General features: G+C 38.0%; 1 protein-coding gene across 5 annotated transcripts; it reads right to left on the bottom strand.

Moving 5' to 3' along the window:
• Positions 1-181: 181 nt before the first annotated feature.
• MLH1 (mutL homolog 1) lies at positions 182-19,484 on the bottom strand. Of its 5 annotated transcripts, XM_067291291.1 has the most exons (20): positions 19,290-19,484; positions 18,668-18,758; positions 18,426-18,524; positions 16,934-17,007; positions 15,687-15,759; positions 14,302-14,393; positions 12,938-12,980; positions 12,258-12,346; positions 10,127-10,239; positions 9,457-9,550; positions 8,307-8,460; positions 7,237-7,595; positions 6,365-6,513; positions 4,439-4,547; positions 3,579-3,642; positions 2,835-2,999; positions 1,969-2,061; positions 1,472-1,585; positions 735-906; positions 182-263 (listed from the first exon to the last, which is right to left on the bottom strand). In XM_067291291.1, the coding sequence occupies exons 1-19, from the start codon at positions 19,403-19,405 to the stop codon at positions 739-741; spliced, it is 2,259 nt and encodes a 752-aa protein (XP_067147392.1). In that variant the 5' UTR covers positions 19,406-19,484; the 3' UTR covers positions 182-263; positions 735-738. The 5 variants fall into 5 exon arrangements, with proteins under 5 accessions (XP_067147392.1, XP_067147394.1, XP_067147393.1 ...); XM_067291293.1 differs by lacking the exon at positions 1,472-1,585; XM_067291292.1 differs by lacking the exon at positions 182-263 and having other exon boundaries at positions 549-906.
• Between the last annotated feature and the right edge of the window lie 1,116 nt (positions 19,485-20,600).

Raw genomic sequence — 20,600 nt, forward strand, 5'->3', positions numbered from 1 at the left:
AGGACTCTTGTACAGCCTCAGGAAAGGTCAGGGGTCAAGTTAAAGCTTAAGCATTTTTTCTTCCTGGCAAGACTGTCTTCCTCTGACCCTGGAGCCAGCAGTCAGTTGTCATCTGTGACAGTTCTTTGAAATGCATTATCTTGTGTATGTATAGTCACTTGTTATCTTTCATAGGAGTCCTGTTTTTATTTTTGGAATCCTTGCTTGAAAGGGATGATTTTGAAATGCAGGGCAGAGGGTCTGAAATACCACAGTCACTAGCCCTGTAATAGAAAGTTATTTAAGTGCCTTGCATGTATGTTCACACACTGTCATACAGGTACTGCAGATACTGTTGTACAACAGTCATTCTTAAAAAAACAGTACAAATAAGTAACCCATATTGTTGCTTTCAAATGGCAAGCTGAGTTAAAGCAATAAAATTTCAATTAACCCTAAAGTCCTATCTCTTTTCAAGATCACTTAACCTGATTCATTTCTTGCAATGGCAGTTTCATATTTAAGCTGAAAAATAAAATCTTTGTGTTCAGTCTAGGAACTACACTGTGTTTAGACAGCTAAAAAATTTTTTATTCTTAATCAATAGAAGGAAAATATACCACTTGTCTGCTATCAAGTTAGTATGATATTAAATCCCTTTTTTTTTTCCAGTTGAGATTCTGGTTTTATCCTTTATTAAATAAATAGAATATAAAATGAATGCTTTTTACATGTGCACAAGTCTGTCTAGCTACCTGTTCAACATCTCTCAAAAACTTTATACAGGTCAGGCAGGTTAGCAAGCTGCAGAATGCTGCCATCTTCTGTGAGGTGCTTAGGAGGCAAAAGATGAGTCCTAAAAGCTTTGTAAACTATGTGTTCCACAGTCCACTTCCATGTTGTTGAACTAGAATCAGAATCTTCATTCTGAAATAAGGGGGGGGGGGAAGGACAAACAACTCATTATCTTTTACTAAACAAGAGCAGTTCTTAAACTTTGAGAGTCTACAGAGATTATACAAGTTCTTCTAGTATTACAGAAAAGGTTTATTTTATACAGTCAAGTTAAAGCTCTGGAAACTGTTTTAGTGGTATCACTTGCAGAATTAGCTAACGTGACTGAATGGTTAAGCAGATACTCAGATACCTGCCATAACCAGACTATGTCTTTAAGTATATTTGCATCTTTATTCTGTAGAAATGTATCCTAGCTCAGCAGGTTAAAAACATATCCCAAACTCTTAAGAGGCCATGGCCTATTGTAGTACTGCATACACTACTGCATGCACTACAATACACATTATTACAAGGTTCTCTCAATGTATACAATTCTTCAGATAATCTAAGCCACATATTCTTTCAGAATCTTGCTGCCCTGCTACTTGATTCACTTTGCTGAAAGTACAGTTGGAACTATATGGTTCTATAATGGTCTGTAGTTTAAAAAAAAAGGTTCTTAATTGTTTGTATGACTAGTTACATATTCTTGTACCTGAGAGTTTGTCAGGTTGGCTTCATGTATTATATATTGCTTTCTAATGGAGTAGAACATGGCTAATTCTTTACTGAGGCTTTCAAAACATTCCTTTTCTTCATCCCAGTTTACCTGTTACAATAAAGAAAAGCCACTTAATAAAATCTGGGCAGCAGTTAAGAGACTTGATAAAAATTTTTATATGAAAAATTCTTAATAGTGTTTTGGCCATTTTTGTGCTGGTAATGTAAAGGCACAGAAATAAGATGGGTAGAAATAAAGGCTTTCAAGTAAAAGTGAATGTGTTCTCATTTGGTTAGCACTCATGGCTTTAGAGGCAAAAGTGTAACTGATAAGTAACCACAGCAAAGGGTTAAGTACATGACAGTACATTTAAACCACTTCCAGGCTTCCCTACACAACTTATTAGAAGTTAATTTGAATCACTTCATTCTTTCCTAAATGGAAAAGGTACTTGTGAATAAACAAACTCCTTTTTTATTAAGAAAACATACCTCTGTGGCCAAGCGAAGGATAAACATAGGTAGTCCTTCCAGTGGGGGAACATAGTTGTCTATCAGAAGTGGTAATCCCGTAAGGTTTCCTTCCTGTAATGCAATACTGCTGCTTCAGTAAGAAGGAGGGGAAAAAAAAAAGCATTCTTTCTTACAGTAGATGCTGCAAACCTGTTATCTATTATAAAATTGATTTTTTTTGGATATTTATCCAAACTTAGTGATCCTTAATGGTATCTGAAATTACAAATTTCCATAGTCTGATTCTGGGCAGACATCACAGGGAGAGGTTTGGGGTTTTTTGTTTGTTCTGTGATTTGTTGTTTTTAAACTCAGAGGCCTGGATTTAGACCACCCAGGTCAGGGAGCCCTGAATTCAGGGTTCTTCTCTACCTCAAGACACTAAACACTCAGCTCCCACTTCCTAGAAGAACATTTGAGACAAATGAGATTTTTGTGAAATAAAACACTTGTTGAAGCTGTTCTGTTTTGTATAAAATAAGGGATGCATTTAAAAAAAAAAAAAAAAAAGTAACAGCAAGGGTATGGATAGCCCTGCCAGGGCTGGAGAATTGGTTAAGCCACACACCTTGGATAGAAGATCTGGATTCTACTTACTGGAGCAGTGACTAAAGTATTTATTCAATGACTATTTAAATATAAACTTCTGTGTAGCCACCTTCCAAAAGCAGCGTGAGCCCTGAGCATTTTGAATGAAAGGGAACACCGACCTAAATCTTTTACTGGAGTTGGTTCTTACTGATGGTATTTCACCGGCTCAGGATTATTTCTGAAGCAAGCAAACTACTGCAGTTATCTATTATCAACATCTAATGTAATTTACTGTCAGAGGTAATAGCAGTCACCTCATCAATTTCAAGAGAAAAATAATCTTTCAGCATTTCAGTCTTCTTTTTCAGAAATTCAACAATGTACTCAGCTAGCCCTTCCTTTGGACCATCTTCTTCTGTCCAGCCACTTTCAGGGTCTTCTAAAGCAAGCATTGCAAGCTCAAATAAAGGAGCTGGCTCCTAAAAGTGGAGAAGGCAAAATTGTTGTTAATAATCACAAAGCTCCTCCCACCCTTTAAAATCTATTTCTTCTTTCAAATATAATCTAATTGTAATATACACTTTCTGGCCTGCAGAGTGAACAGTTCTGTGTATCCTAACCAGTCCTTTAAAAAAAATAAATAAATATATATATATATACATACATACATACACACTAATTTCTTACTGATAGGATTCTGTAGAGGCTATGATTCTGCAAAGTGCTTGATATTTACAAGATAAGCAGTAGAATTTTAAAGTATATTTCTGTTAAAGACAGGTTATGTATTAAAATTATTTGTTCCAGTACAATAAGGAATAACAAAACTTGGTGAATAGCCGGAAATGACACTAACAACACGGGGCCAGCATCAAAACTCACAGCAGTAGCTACAAAATTGCTAACAGCATTTGCTACATTATACTAGCCTAAAGGAAATGTCAATCTTGCAGTTGACCAAAAAAAAAAAAAAAAAAAAAACCAAAAAACCCCCAAAACAAACAAACAAAACCCTATAAATAAGTCTGAAAAAAAAAAAAAACAGGCTTGATACTCACAGACAACCTTAAGACGCCAAAGTTTGCAAAGTCATAAATAAGTATCTGGTAGAAGAGTTCTTGGCTAAATTAAAGTACAAAAGTTAGTTATATGGGCATGACCACTTCAAGGTATGTATTTAAAAAGGGAAAAGTAAGGGTCATCTTGGGAGCATCAGAGATGTCCATTCATATTAACAAAGACCTTACTTTAACTAAACAGTTAAAGATTCTCATGCACACCCTAAACTTGTAGCTACATGTATACAATTAAATCTGTTTCTTGGTTTCTGACCCATATCGGTGCAGAAGCATTACATACTCTAGCATGCTGCCACTGTCAATTTATTCCCAGGTATGCTGTGTTTAAACCTCTTTACTCCTTTGCTGCATTGCAAGAAATGCATTGGAGCTTGGAAATTGATACTCATCTATCTAAAACTTTGTAACTGGCACAGTTTTGAAGACTGCGCCTACAAAAATACAAACTGTGTTGTCATTATGTCCTGCAGATTGCATAAACCCAAGTGGATACACCATGGACATTTCTGAAACCTCTGCTTGCTCACGTTTGCACCATCTGCCATAGACAAATTACTGCTGGAGACAATCATGAAGCACATAAAATTTCTTTGTTACACCAGTTTTTGAGCACACAGTAGAGTAGCTGACATTTTGATGATGCTGATGCTCTGCAACTTTTCACAAGCATGCCAGACCTGTTTCCACTTTCTGAACCGATTGCTTAATTCTTAGCCTCATGATTTTTTGCATAGGTGACAAGAAAGTGTTGTTGTTTTTCTGTCATTTCCTTCTCCCTTCTAATTAGTTTGGTGGTGAGCAGCTATTTCAACTGCCAGCAAGTCAACTAGCTTCTTTACCTGAGTTTTGTTGTATTGAGAAGGTAGAGTTTTGTCTGATATTGTGCCAGAGCCCACTGAGGACTGACACAGCCAACAAATGAGTGATCATGTAGCATCTCCTGAAGACCTGAAACAATAAAAAAATAAATAAAAATAAAAAAAAAATTCCATATCCCCAACTCCAGCATCAACCCTGGCCAGATTGATTTGGTTGGTTGGCTGGTTTGTCATGTGTCTTTTAAATGTGAAAGTCTCAGACTACCGTTCAGGCACTATTATACCCCTGCTTCTAAAATAGGCCTGTACTACCAGCTATCAATATATGTTTCAAAATCTTAATAATTTGTATGCATATCCATATAGTTGTATATATTCAGGCCTAAATGAGAAAGGTTATATAATAGTTCAACTACAAAAGCAAATTTATAAAAATCTCTGTATCTGACTTGAATAGCATTGACTTTCTAGAGCAGTTTCTGGCAAGAGATTAGTAAGAGTACAGACATACTTAAAACTGCAGATGTAAACAACCTTTCAACAAAATATAACAACAGTCAGACTACATTTAGGAAATGTGGCAAATTAGGTTCATAATTTTTTTGCTTTCCCAAAAAAAATTTCTGGCCTTCTCATTTATTTAAAAAAAAAAAAAAAAAAATCAATTTGAGAAATGAGATTCCATATTAAGAGTCCATTTTAGCCAGTCCACAAAAGATGTAACTAGTTTCAGTCCTCTGAAGTGTCTTGTTAGAGGGGTTTGGCATTGCAATCACAGCATGTACAAAGCACTAATGCTCCCCAAATTTCAGTGTTACCTTTTCCAAAGAAATACAGTATGGTTAAAGTGTATTTCTTTCTTACAAAGGTCATATCTGTGTATTTCTCACACATGTGATGATAAGACAAAATCTCAAACAGCTGCACAGATTCCACCAGCTACTTTAGGATATTTTTGGAGATTTTATATCACAGTGATACTGTGTGATTTCAGTATTTAAACAGTGGTAGTCAGATAAGTAATCATGAGTGCAGAATTATGAGCCTACTGTGAGACTTTTTCAGGAGCACATATCAATTACCACTGTGCTATCAAGATTTTTAGGTTTTCTTTTTTTCTCCTTTTTTAAAGTTAATTATTATAGAGCCCTGTTAGTCTAGCCATTTTAACTGCGGAGGTTCCCCCATTCTATCTACCATAAAATCAAAATAATTCAAGAAAAAGAAAAAAACAAAAACAAAAAATGATTCCCAACATTTAGACTAACTGAAAATACTAGATTATGTGACTCAATATGACTCTTACGTCAACTGAAAAAGCTAAGAGAAAACAACCCAAGTAAGAATTGCAAACCTTTCACCTTTCTCCAAAGTAACTCTTACCAGAACAAAGAATATTTCACCAGTCACTTGTGAACTCCTTTCATAAAAGTAAGACAGATCCAAACAAAAATGATGAGTAAAAGTAGTAAAAGAAAACCCAATCATCAAGCCTAATCCTTTACTAAGTTTTCCTTATAAATCTATTTCAGAATCACGCAACTAAGCAAAATTTTTGTCGTGAACATATCATAACTGACATTTCAGTTTGAAAGTTACAAAATAACTCAGCTTTTGAAGCTATGATTTTAAGGGATTATTAGTTACAATGCAAGTTATGTGCAAACTATTTAGAATATATAAAACATCTGTTTACTAACAGAGTGTACTGAAGTTTAAAACCAGTCCAGTATAGCTCATACCACTTAGTAGCTGCCTGTTCAGAGTTTGGCCCTTAATGTTTAACACACTTTTTTGTTAAAAGCTCACTTACAGCAGCGGGCTAGTGTGGCCACCTTTTTAATGTGGGTTTTTTTTGTTTTTTTTTTTTTTTCTCCTCAGCAGTCCAAGCAAACATGTTTAACTGGCAGGGTAACAGTAATCTTGGGGAGCAAGACAATTGCTTACCTGCATGCACCTGGTTACTAATTTCCTCCTGGAGAGTCAATACACTGGTCAAGTTGATAATTCTTCTTCTAGGGGTGCAGGCAGCAGTCATTTCCTTTCTATTATCATCTTTCTCCATTTCTACGTCAGTGTCTTCGCATGGTCTCTTTCTGCAATATGGAAACAAAAAGGAAGTATGTTCTACTCCCTTATCACACACTCAGCAGATGGGATGGTCAATTCACAGGTTCTACATCAACAAAGGAAAAGCAGAAAGCTTCCCAAAGCTTCTCAGAAGGAAAGACTGTGTCATTGTACTTCTCAGGCACAATTTGTTAGAAAATGGTAGTTCATAAGGGAATTAAAAACTTTTTTTTTTATACTGACTGCATCAGACGTGTCTATTGCTTAAGCATCAAGCCAGTCAGGCTCAAAAGTACACATCACAAAATTCTGTTATTTCTAAGGGGCTTTTTTTCCTGCAATACTAGGAAAAAAAAGAAATCAGATTCTCTCAAATGACTTTGGCCTCTCATAACATTTCTCTTCAAGAGCTAAAAAAAAAAAAAAAAAAAAAAAAAAAAAAAAAAAAAAAAGATTATAGTGCTTTTATCTTTACTAGGGTATTGTCTGAAAAATTCAGTGATATATTTTCTATTCCCCCACAAAAGGGGGACTTCTGAATACAAATAGACTAATATGACCTCCCTAAACTAAAGTTAATGTCATCATTCAGTTTCCTGCCTTCCAACATGCGCAGAATCTCCCATTCCAGTTACAGAACTTACCACAAGTTATGTAATGTATGGTTCACAAATGAAATTTAATTTCTTTGATGGCAATGCTGTGAAATGAATAGGTAATAGCCCATATTCAGCAAAGATGAGACTTACCGAGGAAGCACTGTTTCAGGAGACAAGTCTCTACTCTCACTCAGGCCCCCAGCCAACACTGTGACCCTCTGAGCATCAGTGATTTCAGCTACATCACTGACATCTTCCATTTCAGCATCCTGCGGCCTGACTGCGCCCTCAGGAAGTCCCACACTGTCCTCTGCTGTCACTTCTGTGGGGCCTGTGCTTAGTGGGTTGTTCACCGGCTGAAGAAAGGCATCCAGCTTTTGCTCTCTGGAATCAGTGCGGACCATCTGGTGCGCGTAAACTTTATCACTGGTTCCTTTGGTAATCGCAGCAGAGTTTGCTGCTGATTTTACAACCTCACTGGAAGAACAATCAGCCCCCAGAAGCAATGTCTTCATTCAGATATGGAAGAGAGAGAAGAGCAGAGATTCAGCACAAATCAAAGACTAGCCATCTTCTCACAGCATCTCACTGCTCAAAGGTGGGGAACATTCAAACCGCACAGACACCACATCAACCACTCACACAGGCCACCAGCTTTGTACTCGCTATCTGCATAGCACAAATGTCATCGCCTTAGCAGTTAAGGAAATCATTAGTGAACATTGCCTTGTCTCAAAGACAAAATCTTTAATGTCAACAATCACAAGGAAATTTGTTTTTAAAAGTTTGTGGTTATAATTCTTATACTATACTATACACAGAGGTTATGGATTTTTTTCCCTTATTTTTTTCCAGTTAGATTAAATACAAGGTGCTGTCAAATACATATAAAAAACAACTCCACCAGTAACAGGTCTTCCACACAGAAACAGAGCAGAATAAAAACAATTTACCAAACGTGAATCATCAAAAAGACCGAAAATATATTTGGCAGAAAGGTATATAAATTATTTTCATTCACTTTTTTTTCCCCCAGTAAGTTTACTGCCTCATCGTCAACGCTGGTATATTAAAGCAATTTGAGTACAGAGCAAAGATTTGAAGCTACCAGTATAATATTGATAGTTATCAATTACTGCCTAAATTTTACTATTTAACAGAGTAAACATGATCACTATTAATACAGTGAAGCGTTCTGGTCACTTGAAACGTGTTCTCACCTGGGTGAAGTACATCCTTGATGAATTAGAGCCCAATAACTTGCTCTCTACATGTTGCTGCACACGCTCTAGAATACTATCCTCATGAAGGAAATGGACTTCATGTTTTGTAGGATGCACATTCACATCTACATTCTGAGGAGCTATTTCCAGGCTGCAAAACATTTTAAAAGAAGCTAACCTAAAATTTCCCATGCATAGCAGAGAGGGCACTAATCAGTTCAATGCAAGATTCATCAGACCTGGCCCCATGACTCCATGCAATGAAGCCAAAATAGTCCTGAAATCTGCAGTCGGATTTGCTGTGTGTGCGGGTGTGTGCATCATTGAAGAATTTGATTCCAAACTCATCAAAATCAGTTAACATAGGTAAGCTTAAATCAAGCTCTCCATTGTACTACTACAAAACAGTTTTTAGAAGTAACTTTTATTTACAGTGTGTCATGAGTTAATGAGCTCTGAGGTCCTGTCATTTAGCAGTAATAGCAAGCAGGAATCCAGCTGAATGCTGCAGTTATTGTTTGAAAGCACTAAATATCAGTAAGTTTTTCATGGGTAAATGGCAAAATTTAATTGCTTAGTAATTACAGAGTAATTACAGTTCTTCCATTCTATTTTATATTGTCCAATGACAGTTAGTTACTGTTCAGTTTTAGCTATTATTCTAAATTTTTTTAATATTTACTTTCTGTAAGCAGTATGATAACAATTCATCTCTTTGTTGCACTAGCATACCAAGAACAGTAATAAGTAAAAATAGAAATGATTATGTTTTGCTCCTCTAGAACACAATATAAATCCTAGCAAGGAAAAACATTGATGGAGTTTGGAATAAAAGACCTGACTGGTCTTAAATGCTCTGCTTTATTCCTAGTGCAACTAATTTTCCTAATCCATAACTTCAAAGGATCTAAGTCGAAATTATAGGTGCTCACTACTTCTGAAAATCAGGCCTTCCTTCTTAAGATTTTTTAATGCGATGATCTTCCTAATATTAAAAATACATAGTGAATTATCTCCTATTTGGCAATAAACTACTTCAATGTGATGCTTAATACTATCTTGTAGGGTGTAGCTGGAGTGAATAGGTTTAAAAAGCCGTTGGTATCCCTGACGGTAGTGTTAAAAGGCCACTTTTCTATTGCTTTACCTTAAATATAGGAATGGATGTGTACTTTTTGGCAAATAAGCAGCATAGACAGTTTCTATGGCTTTCCGCAAAGCGGTCGACTCTACCAGTCGATCTGAAACAAAGAACAAAATGCTACATTCAGACCGCACCACTGAAATGTACTGCACAATGCCTAACAACTCATTTAGGCCAAAATCTTCATGCACTGCATCTTCAAAAGGCATCAGTTGTACCCCTTTTTTCCCCTAGACATCTTAAAATAAAACCAGGAATAGGAAATGTTGTTTTATTTATTTTTTTTTTTAACATTTATCAGCATTTTTTAAGTGTGCTAAAACTGGAATAACCAAACTACCTTTTCATTATTTGGTACAGTCATGGTTTGCTGCATTGCATGCCAGTGTTGCTGCAACCATAACCTTGACGCTCCATAGGTTTGAATTTCTTTAGGCCCAATCTCAGCTGCTCTCCAGTATTTTAGAATATGAAATATGACCCACATTGCAAATAGAAAAACTCTTTTTTAGATCTATAGTGAACTGTAATATTTACCCCTCAATAGTTTTCAAGAAAGTTCATACTTGGAAAGTTTTCATAGTTCTTTAGAGAGAAATGGATTTTGTTGTTCTGATTATTATGCAAACAACATACAGCTCTACAATATGCCTTTTTTTTTTTTTTAACTTACGGTTTATGAAGAGTAAAAATATACATTTCTTCACAGAGTAGTTTGCATTTGTTATGTAACCTTTCATTTTAAAGGCCAAGCTTGCATCTTCGCAGCCCACTTCTATCAGTTCTCTATTGACAGTTTTACAGAAATAAACAAACAAAAAAAGAATTCTTTTGTCAATATAAATTTCAGTCATGCTACTCACAAGTAGGAATACACTATTATGTATTTCATTTATGTTTCAGTTAAAGAAAGCACTAGAATTGTTTTAGAGTTTATATGTTCTTTGCCGATCCATAAAATTACAGAATCACAGAATGGTTGAGGTTGGAAGGGACCTCTGGAGATCACCTAGTCCAACCCCCCTGCTCAAGCAGGGTCACCTAGAGCACCTTGCACAGGATTGCGTCCAGGTGGGTTTTGAATATCTCCAGAGAAGGAGACTCCACAACCTCTCTGGGCAACCTGTTCCAGTGCTCTGTCACCCTCACAGGGAAGAAGTTTTTCCTCATGTTCAGAGGGAACTTCCTGTGTTTCAGTTTGTGCCTGTTGCCTCTTGTCCTGTTGCTGGGCACCACTGAAAAGAGTCTGGCTCCATCCTCTTGACACCCTCCCTTAAGATATTTGTATGCATTAATAAGAAATTATTTAAAACACAAAAATAATAAAACACCAATTGCACTTTTTCTTGCTTATCTCTCCCTAAGCAAACGTAAAACAGTAATAGAGTATGATTAGAGTCTACAAAACCATCCAAAATATCTTTTTAATACCTGAATATATCACATTATCCACTACATTAGAACTGTCAATTTAAGTCACTGACAGTGGCAGACAAGGACACTTCAAAACTGCCAGCAGCCCAGGGAAGGTCACCTTTTTCTTGAACTGTTGTGTCCACTTTTACCAGTTTAACATTTATATGTGGGCTATTAAGAAGTCATATGAAAAAAAAAACAAAAACAAAACACTTTTTTTATTCCCACGTGTACAGATTCTAACAATAAAAATCTTCATAGTTTGCATGATTTTTGTGATGTATTAGTTAGGGAAATCTGACCAGACTCTGGTAATTTGTGAGTACAATTAGCTAGCAAGGTATTATGCCAGCTTTTAAAATTAATATAGAAAAGGCTTATGGGCTACTTATTTCAAATTCAATCTCCATATATTCTGACTTCAATTTTTAGTTGTGTTCATTTTTTAAGTGGAAATAATAAGCTAGATTTAACAGCATCTGAAATTGGGTAGACTAAAGGTTACATTTGATTTAAAAAAAGTTTTAATTGAGATGGACAATTTATTCAGGACTGTGCGAATGAAAAGCTGCATCAAACAAGCATTAATTGCAGACAAAATCAAATGTGTAAAAAAAAATATGAATATTGCAGACCTTATTGCTGAACAGCCTTTTTACTTTGCTGCATTTTCTAAAGGGGTTTTCATGTATTCAAAGTTAAATTCCTCACATGTGAACTGTGATTTTAGTAACTGAATCAAACTGGCACTTAAGTATTCATGGGAGACCTCAGAGAAATTCATTCGATAAGGCTGTTCTATGAATTCTTCACAGCTGAATACATTCTAAAGAGAATTCTTCCTAAAACTGCAGATAAAGTTTTTGAAATAGGATGGGTTATGCATGTTTGTCTTCAGCTGTTCTTGCTGGTTTATTCAGCTTCAGCTAACATAGTTTTTGTCAAAATATTAAAAACTAAAACTTCAGAAAAGTTAATTCTAGAAGACTTTGAAATTTATTAAATAGTAGATTGTAGTAAGAAGAGGTAAAATTTTCATGGTGTAGGAAGAGGCTAGGAACTTGCAGAGCAAGCTAGACCTGTGTTCTCTTTCTAAATTAGCACATGGAAAACTACAAGCAGATGGTTCCCTTTCAGTGCATTAAAGGAAAGATCAGATATTTACATTACAACTCCCCCCTTTCCTTTGATTAAAGAAAAAAAAGAATAGCCACACATTCTACAAGGAAAGAGAGAGCTCTCTATTATTGCAACATTTCCTCTTTTCTGTAATTCATTTTAAAGTGAACACATATAAAGTTAGCACAGTCTGTGTTCTTTAATAGAAGAAGGAATAGGAAGGTTAGCGGAACACATCATGTCAAAATGAAAATTGATGGTCAACGTACCTGCTAACAGCATTTCCAAAGATGGACCTGATATTATCCACTGTTGAGGCATTTGATAAGGTTCTAACATCTGACATAGTATCACCTTGCTAAAGAGAGCAGAAATGAGTATCACAGTTCTGGCTGAAATTTTCAGAAATATGTTGAACACAACAATATGCATTTCTAACAAAAATGTACAACTTCTTTTTGAAATTTTGTCTTATTATTTATTTGTTTGTGTTCAGAAAAACAGTAGATGGTAAACAGCATAGAAATACAGTAACTGATAGACCACATCAGGTGCATGGTCCATTGGGCTAATAACCCATCTTTGAAAGTGAGGAACATAAGCACTTCAGTAAATAAATATCAAGAATGCCACAGACCGAAGGTACTCTGCCCCACCTTCTTACATATAGTTATTAGTAATCAGACTTTCAGAAGAGGCTGAAACAGCTCATAAAACTAAAACAAAATAAAACACTTGCAACATAGAAAACTCCAAACTCCTGACAATCACCTTTTATCTTGCTCACTTTTAATTAATGTGTTTTGCATCCAAACTGCAAAGTAAACTTCAACATTTCAGTACAAGGGAAGGCTCTATAAACTAGTCCCATTGCAAAAGATGCATTACAACACAGAACTTTTCTGTTGCTTTCATATAAATATGATGAAGTTAGAAACACTGTACATACCTTTTTAACTGAAAAGCTGATGCCTGAATTATGGATGGCATACCTGAAACAGAGGCAAAAAGAAGAGTGCCATACGTGAAAGAATAGGTTACTTCCCTTGAATGCTCAAAAGCAACCAGTAACATGGGCAATTTCATTTACTGTTACACAGTAATATAATTTATTTGCATTGAGCTTTTGTAGATTAAATAGCTTTCAAAAAAATTGTTAAGTTCCCTATTTATAACTAAGCTGAAATAATATAAAGTTCAAGGATCAGCTTAGGTTATTTCTCAGAAAAAAAACCCAAAACCTAATCCAACCCATATAGATCTAGTTAGTTCAATTTCATTTCACAGGCTTAACAAGAACAGGAAAACCTCTTCAGTAAAACAGATTCAACTCTCAACTTCTATGGGGAAGGATCTGAAAAATGGCTGGCTTGCCACCCTCTGAGCTCCCCTCCCCCTCGGGGTCAGCTGTCTGCAATCCAAGGCCTAGTTTTGATACAGCACAGCCGCTCAACCTTGGCCCAGGCTTCCAGAGAAATTGCTGGGTTATGAGAAAGAACACAAAGTAGTATGCAAGATGAGAAAGGTGAAAATGCAGGCAGAGGTTAGATTGTTGCAGTGTGGACAGTTAGTAGCTCAGAATTCAAGAGAAGAAAATCAACATAAAAAAAAAAGGAAAATCCTAATTGGGGGAAAAAAAACCAAAAAAACCCAGCGAGCTGGTAGACAGCCACTCAGCAAGACTGCAGATGAGCCAGCCACGAGCAGTAGAAGCCAACGCTTCACCTCTTGACTGTGCCTGCCTGGCTAGTAAAGACTCTTCAGTATCTTACTGGGAGAGTATGCTAATACATACCATAGTGTCATTACTCTTTGCTATCTTTTTTGTTTACTGAAAGTGTAAAGATTTTTTGGTTAAGTTGTGTAGATCCTGCTTGCAAGTCTCTTCACATGCCAAAGACGACCGAATCAGTGACCCATAAGGGAATGCTACATCTCACAGCTGAACTGACTTTTGTGGGGGAGAAGGTAAAATTGTCATTCAGCTTATTCATATTCAGCTAAATCTCAATGTTTTTGCATGGTTTTTGGATCCTTTTCAGCCCAAGTTCATTGAGAGTTCACTCATTCAAGTCTATCACAAGACGTTGATTTGCTGGAATTCTTGCTAATAATAGCAACAGACTGACTACACTGTTTCTCTTCTAGATTTTCTTTATCTAATCAGACTGTTATCCGATACCATACACTAACAAATACTTTAAAAACAAACAAACAGAAATCCACACAGGTGCCAGTCCCTCCCAGAACTCCAATGCTCTGCTTGGCATTAGAAAAAAAAAAAAAAAAAAAGAGCCTTTTGTTTCAGTCTACCTGCTAACAACTTCCAGTATTTTTGCATACTCTTCACTTGGATTTTTTAAAGCCTTCCTCCTTGTATTTACATTATAAAAAAGATCTTCAACCTGCAGAGAAAAAGATCATAATTAAAAATTCAATTTTTAAGTCTTCTGTCACTGTGTAATTCATCTAAACCCATCTTCTTAATAAGTACTGAAAAAATTGTTCTGAGAGCATTTTTATTTATGAAACATCCACGTTTGATTTATTCCTAACCTGCTTAGGTTCACTTCACAAAATGCAGCTCTAGAGACATATACGTTTTTCAGATATTTTGGTACCTCAGTATTGTATTTTTCTCAACAACAAAAAAACCTCTTCAAGTACCCACTTTTCAAAAATTAAAAATTATATTCCTTCCATTGTAGATGACAACAGATTTCCTGATTACACTGTGTTTTATTAAAACATAGATAATAAATATAGCTAAAATATAGATAATTATGCTGCAATCAAGGCTGTTAACTTCATTAAAACAAAATCTTAAATTTTTCATTTTCATTATTTATTTAAATAGTTACATAATATGCAAATTATTTTCTCTGATAAAAACAGAAAGGCAGAAATATAAAGTTCAGCTTCTTTTTTAAGCTACATTACCCTAAACCTTGATCTAAGGTTGACTCACGTGCTAAGCTTGGTGCGTGTATGTGTACGCTCCAAGGCCAGGCTTCTACTTTCTACTCTGGACTACGCAACACGCACACTCCTTCCCATTCTGAGTTCCCTGCTTTTCATCATCCAAACCCTTCATCTAATTCTGATCACATGCTAAGATCTGCAGGCATATAATCTCACTGAAAGTCCAACAGAAGATATGCCTATCCTAGACCTCAACTTTCCACACTCCAGACTGTGCAACTTGCCCCACTCCTCCCCGTTCTGACCTGCTTATTCTTCACAATCCTAACAGCAATCCTCATTCCCACCCACGTGGAAAGCTTGGTAGACGTATGATGCCACTGAAAACTAAACAGCAGTTTCCTATGCCAGCCCTCATCTTCCCACTGTGGCTCGTATAACAGACACCAGTCCTCCATACTCTGAGCTTCTTAGTTCTTATAATCCTAACTGTCCATTAAGGCTTCAACAGTCCACATGTATTATGAAATATTTCTGATAGTATATCACTGCACTATCCCCACGAGAAAGAGAGAGAATCTTCTGAAGTTTACCTTGCTCTCTTTGGGGGTAAAAAAAGAAAGAAAGAAAAAAAAAAATGTAACAATGTCATTTGGAAAATATTCTATAAGGTGAGACTGTCACATACCTTGCAACAGAACACTTACAACAAGTGCTATAAGCATAATAATCAGAGAGCAGGAGGGGGATAAGAGAGAGCAGGAACACAAACATACCATGATCTGAGTCCCTTGGTTTCCAGCACAAGGTTTCGGAGGGGCTTTAATTTTTCCATCACTGTAAGTAGCTCTAATCAGAAAATAAAAATAAGAGGCTATCAGAAATCTAGATTGGTGGGGGGGGGGGGGGGGGGGAGAACAAAAAACAAAAAACAAAAAACAAAAAAAGGGGGAAGGTGAAGAAATCCCATCATCATCACACTCCTCCCAGCAAAGAACTTGGGACACTGACAATTGGCTGCAACTCCCCTGCTTCTGCTTGATGAAAACTGGCATCACTGACAGGAGTACCCAGAGGGGCAGTAGGCAGGTGAGAGTAACAGCAGAGGAAAAGGCATAGATAACAGGAAATGTGTATTTAACTGTATCACTATTATTGACACTTTTCCTGTAACAGTAGTATTCTTGTATTTTCTTTTTCATTAACAGCTAGACCTGTCCAGACCTGAAAATAATTTTTTCATTAGACTTAACATTTCAATTATACCAACGAGAAATTCTTGTCTGTACATATAAAATCTGTTTCCTTTTGGCCCATAACATTTTGAGCATAGAAGATTTTTGACCCATGTAATTCTTTTAGTGAGTTGTACAGATGCATAATTTTAAAGAGCATACTTTTTTTTTTGCCCCCTACATACTTAATGCAAGAAGATCACAGTGACACAACCTTTTGCAACTCAAGATGCAAAGCTCATCTTTTTTCCGTCTTTTTCTTACATACAGTTGAGAAGTTAAGGCACAGATTTTTGCTTATGTTGAGAGGTTTAGTTTTCAGGAGAATATTCAAAATCTTTTTTGAATAGGATTAGGCACCTAGCATACAAACCCAAACTAAGATGTAAGATCCTGTGTTCAGGACCCATGAAATTTGCAAGACACACTGCCTGTGCACACACATCATTTTTTTCCAGAAATCGAGCAAAAGACAAAAGTTTACTGGTTGCTGAGGTAGAATTCCTTTTAGACTTTTTTTTCCCCACTCTTAAAATATATTGCTTTAGGTAAAGCTTACCTTTACAGTCTGGAATTAAAAAAAAAAAAAAAAAAATCACTCAAACTATGTTTTCTCTTTTTTGGAGCCTTTTTTGCCACTGCTATGGATACCCAGAATTCCCTGTTTCCCCCCTTGCTCTGAATAGATTGCCCTCTTTTGTATCACCTCTCAGGTAGAGGCATGTTACTAAGAACATTGAAAAGAGAAATACATCTGTTTACATAACGTTACATAATAAGTAGCATACCTGTATGCACATTTTGCATCAGCTGTCTTAGTAGTTACTGTAACATGGGCAACATGACTTATGCTAGCCAATGCCTAGAGAAAGGAAAAGAATCTTTGTGAGCCTTGCTCAAGAAACCATTAATTTCTGAATGAGTGTCCATACTTTAAACAGCATCACTAAATTTTGATATACCATTTGCAAGGAATTAATAAAAACCCTTTTAAGAAAACTGCAGGTTGGTAAAGCTTTAATGAATTTCAGTACCTACAATACTGACTCTTATCCAGGACCTTCTTTTGGCTTTTCCAAGATTTCATTCTGTCTGACAGTACAAGCAGCTAGCAGTGTAATATAACTAAAAGAGGGCTTGCAAAGATATTACAGTGGTGCTCTTTTCTTTCTGTTGTGTTAATAAAAGGCAGATAGTTTTGTATGGCTTTGCTGGGTTCCTTATGGTTTTGCTGTTTACTTCCCAAGTCCTACCCAAGTTCTTCTTCTGACTGTACGTAATATTACAAAGGTAGGTCTTGTTACATTGTTTTTCTTGGAAAAGTCAGTGTACAGGTCTACACAGCCTGGTGAGCACAGCCTCAGGACCAGAGTCACTGGCTGCAGAGACAATCTGCTGACAGAGTGTGAGCAGGAAACTCCAGGAGAGTCTGCTCTCTGGAGCACGCAAGGATGTGTACGCCCGATACACTCAGCATCATTACATATCCAGCTGTTCCTGTGAACAAAAAAGCATGGACTCTGGTCCATGTATTTTGAACTCTTTATAACTTGTTATAGAAACAACACAAAAATGTGCTTCTTGCTTTTTTTAAAATACCAATTTCATTATTTTCTTGGAATGCGATATTTTCAAAGCACTGGGGTGATCAAAAAATTAGGTACAATTAAAAAAAATAAATCAGGGATAATAGCAAGGAGATGTTAAAAAAAAAAAAAAAAAAAAGAGGTTAAGTTTGTGGTAAAAGCATTAACAAAGGAACTTTCCAATAGTATGGTCTAGGAGATGGCTGCTGGCTACAGCACTAGCATTAGTGGCAACTTTGTCAGCTACTTTTAAGAATCACATTGCAATAGAAATATTTTAGTAGTCCCAGATACAGCAATTGGCTCAGTTGTGTACCATGTTCTTCCCTGTGGTCAGCAGACCAGTTGGCTTCTCTGACAACGGCTCTGTACCTGCCTTTTATTTTATTTTTTAAAAGCTCTACCACTCTCTGTTCACGTGCATTGGCAGAGAATCAACTGATATTATTATTCTTCAATTTCTTAAAAAAAGTCTAACAGGGAACAACACACTTCATTGGCTCATTCATCTTCTCAGTGCTTATCTTTTCTCTGAACCCTAACCACCTCCCCACCTTACCCAGTGCTAAGGTAGACTCTCTCAACAAACAAAACCATCTGTCAAGAATGCTGGGAATGAGATACTATGTAAATCCCACTACAGTAGGATAACAACAGACAATGAACAGTTTCAAAACCTTGTCAAGGAGCTTACCTCACCCCTAAAACCATATGTAGAAATACTAGCCAAGTCTTCAAATTTTTGCAGTTTACTTGTAGTAAATCTCTCACATACAATGTCCAGATCTTCTTTCTACGTGAAAGGGACAAGCAAATAACAAGTTATTTTTTGTTTCCAAGTCTTTTCAAGATAAGAAACACTTATTTACAAATTGAAATAAAGTTTAAGTGGCAATATCAAACATCAGCATACAACTGTCAATTTAGGTTACCTACTCTGATACCACAGCCGTTATCTTGGACCTGGATGAGCTTCAGACCACCTTCTTTAACTATTACCTGGATACTGGTAGATTTAGCATCCAAACTGCAAAGATAAAAAAAGAATTCTGGAGAATGAAGGACTATATGACCTAAATGGAATTTCAAATCATTATCATACAAGAAATAATTTGTTTCAATTCTAATTCTCAGTCATCTTGGAATTTGTTCTGCTTCAGGTAAGTTTTTTATCCTCTCCTTCCTTTTTCTTCTGACAACACTGATACATTATCCTAAATCACAATCCACAATAATTATGACAAATTTTTAGAAATTTAGAAAAATAGGAAGAAAGATGTCTAGTCCAAGAAATACAGCACAGCCATTCTCTAACCCTTAAGGAAACGCACTACACAGCTGCTTGTTTTCACGTGGCTGATTCAATACATTTACTACTGAAAAGGCAGCAACTTTAATCCTAGGCAGCCTTTATTCTCAAACCAAGCTCAAATTATTAGCTTCGCCCGCGGAGCCCCCCGGGGGAAGCCCACGCGGCCGTCCCCGGCTCCCCGCAGAGGGCCCGCGGCAGCGCCGGGGACCCCGGCGGGCGGGCGGGCGCGCGCGCCGGCTGCGTTACCAGTTCTCCACCATCTCCTTGATGGCGTTGGCGGGCCTCTGGATGACCTCGCCGGCCGCGATCCGGTTCACCACCGCCTCGTCCAGCCGCCGGATCACGCCGGCCATCAGCGCCATGGCAGGAGCCGGGCGGGGAGGCCGGGCCGGGCCGGGCCGGGAGCCGGGGGCGGCGGCAGGGCCCGACGGGCGGCGGGGACCCTCGGGGGGGAGGGGGAGACGCGCAGGCCGCGCTACGGCCGCTCGCGCCAAACGGCCGCTCCCCCGCCTCCCCGCCCCCCCTCGAGCGAGCGGCCCTCCTATTGGCGCATGCGAGTGCCCATCACCCGGCCGCCTTCCTCCGCACGGCAAGAATAAAGGCGGGGGCGGTGCTGGGAGGGTGCGGGAGCCGCAGGCCGCGCCGTCCGCTGCGCACGCGGGGGGCGGGGCGGGGGTCCCCGCTGTGATTGGCTGCGAGGCGCGGCGGGGGCGGGGCGTGGGGGCTTTGCCGTGTAGCAGCACCACACTGTGCCCGATGCTCGCAGCACGCGGGGGCGTTTAGGAGCTGCTTGGAACTGCAACGCCAAGAAACGGGAGTTGTTCCAGTTCAAGATGCTCTGTTACTAGCACCTATTCATCTAATTTAATCTAGCTTCAGGGACTTGTCCTATGTATAAATGGCTGTCTTCATGTTTGGGACCACATGTTAATTAATAAAATAGCATGTTATTGGCAATCAGTAAAGCAGTTTTCACTTTCTAGAAAAGAGAAAAAAAAATCATGGGGAGTGTAACTTCACGGGCGTGTTTTTAAACAAGAGGGTCATGAGGTAGCTCAAGCCCTGGCAGTGCTGCAAAGGAAGAAGATAATGGGCCCTGCAAGGAAAGATCTTAACTTAGGCCACTTCGAGGCTGACTTCAGGTTGCCTGCTCATTGTCCTTGGCAAAACTACTCAGGAGGAGGGCAGCCATCCCGCCTGCCATCTCCTTGGCAGTGGCTTCCCAAGCCTTTTGGTTGCCCTGGGCCACTGTGCATTTCTGCTTGGCCGCCCAGGGAACAGTCCAAGATCCTGGTACGAGCTCCCCTGTTAGCATGACCGGGGCAGGTGGCAAAGGTACAAAGAGAGGGTGAGCGACCATGCACTGACCTCAGGAGCATTGGGCTTTGAGTGGGTGAATGTGGCTCTGCTCCAGGATTTGCACCTAGGGGAGGAATCTGGTTTCAGTGACCTCAGGCAGTTGGTGGGAAGACAGAAAGCAGAAGGCATCTGGTGGATCCAAAACAAAATCCGGAACAGAACACATCTGCTCAAGCTCTTCATTGACAGGAATTTTTC

This window comes from Apteryx mantelli, chromosome 2 (assembly GCF_036417845.1).
Source record: "Apteryx mantelli isolate bAptMan1 chromosome 2, bAptMan1.hap1, whole genome shotgun sequence".
In the NCBI taxonomy this organism is placed as follows: domain Eukaryota; kingdom Metazoa; phylum Chordata; class Aves; order Apterygiformes; family Apterygidae; genus Apteryx; species Apteryx mantelli.

What these genes read in the sequence shown, in the direction of transcription:
- MLH1 (XM_067291291.1), bottom strand. Translation starts at nt 19,405, where the DNA reads ATGGCGCTGATGGCCGGCGTGATCCGGCGGCTGGACGAGGCGGTGGTG. An exon ending in TTTGGAAATGCTGTTAGCAG is followed by an intron (nt 10,240 to 12,257) that starts GTACGTTGACCA and finishes AACTGTCAATAG; the next exon opens with AGAACTGATAGAAGTGGGCT. An exon ending in CAAGGATGTACTTCACCCAG is followed by an intron (nt 7,596 to 8,306) that starts GTGAGAACACGT and finishes ATCTGAATGAAG; the next exon opens with ACATTGCTTCTGGGGGCTGA.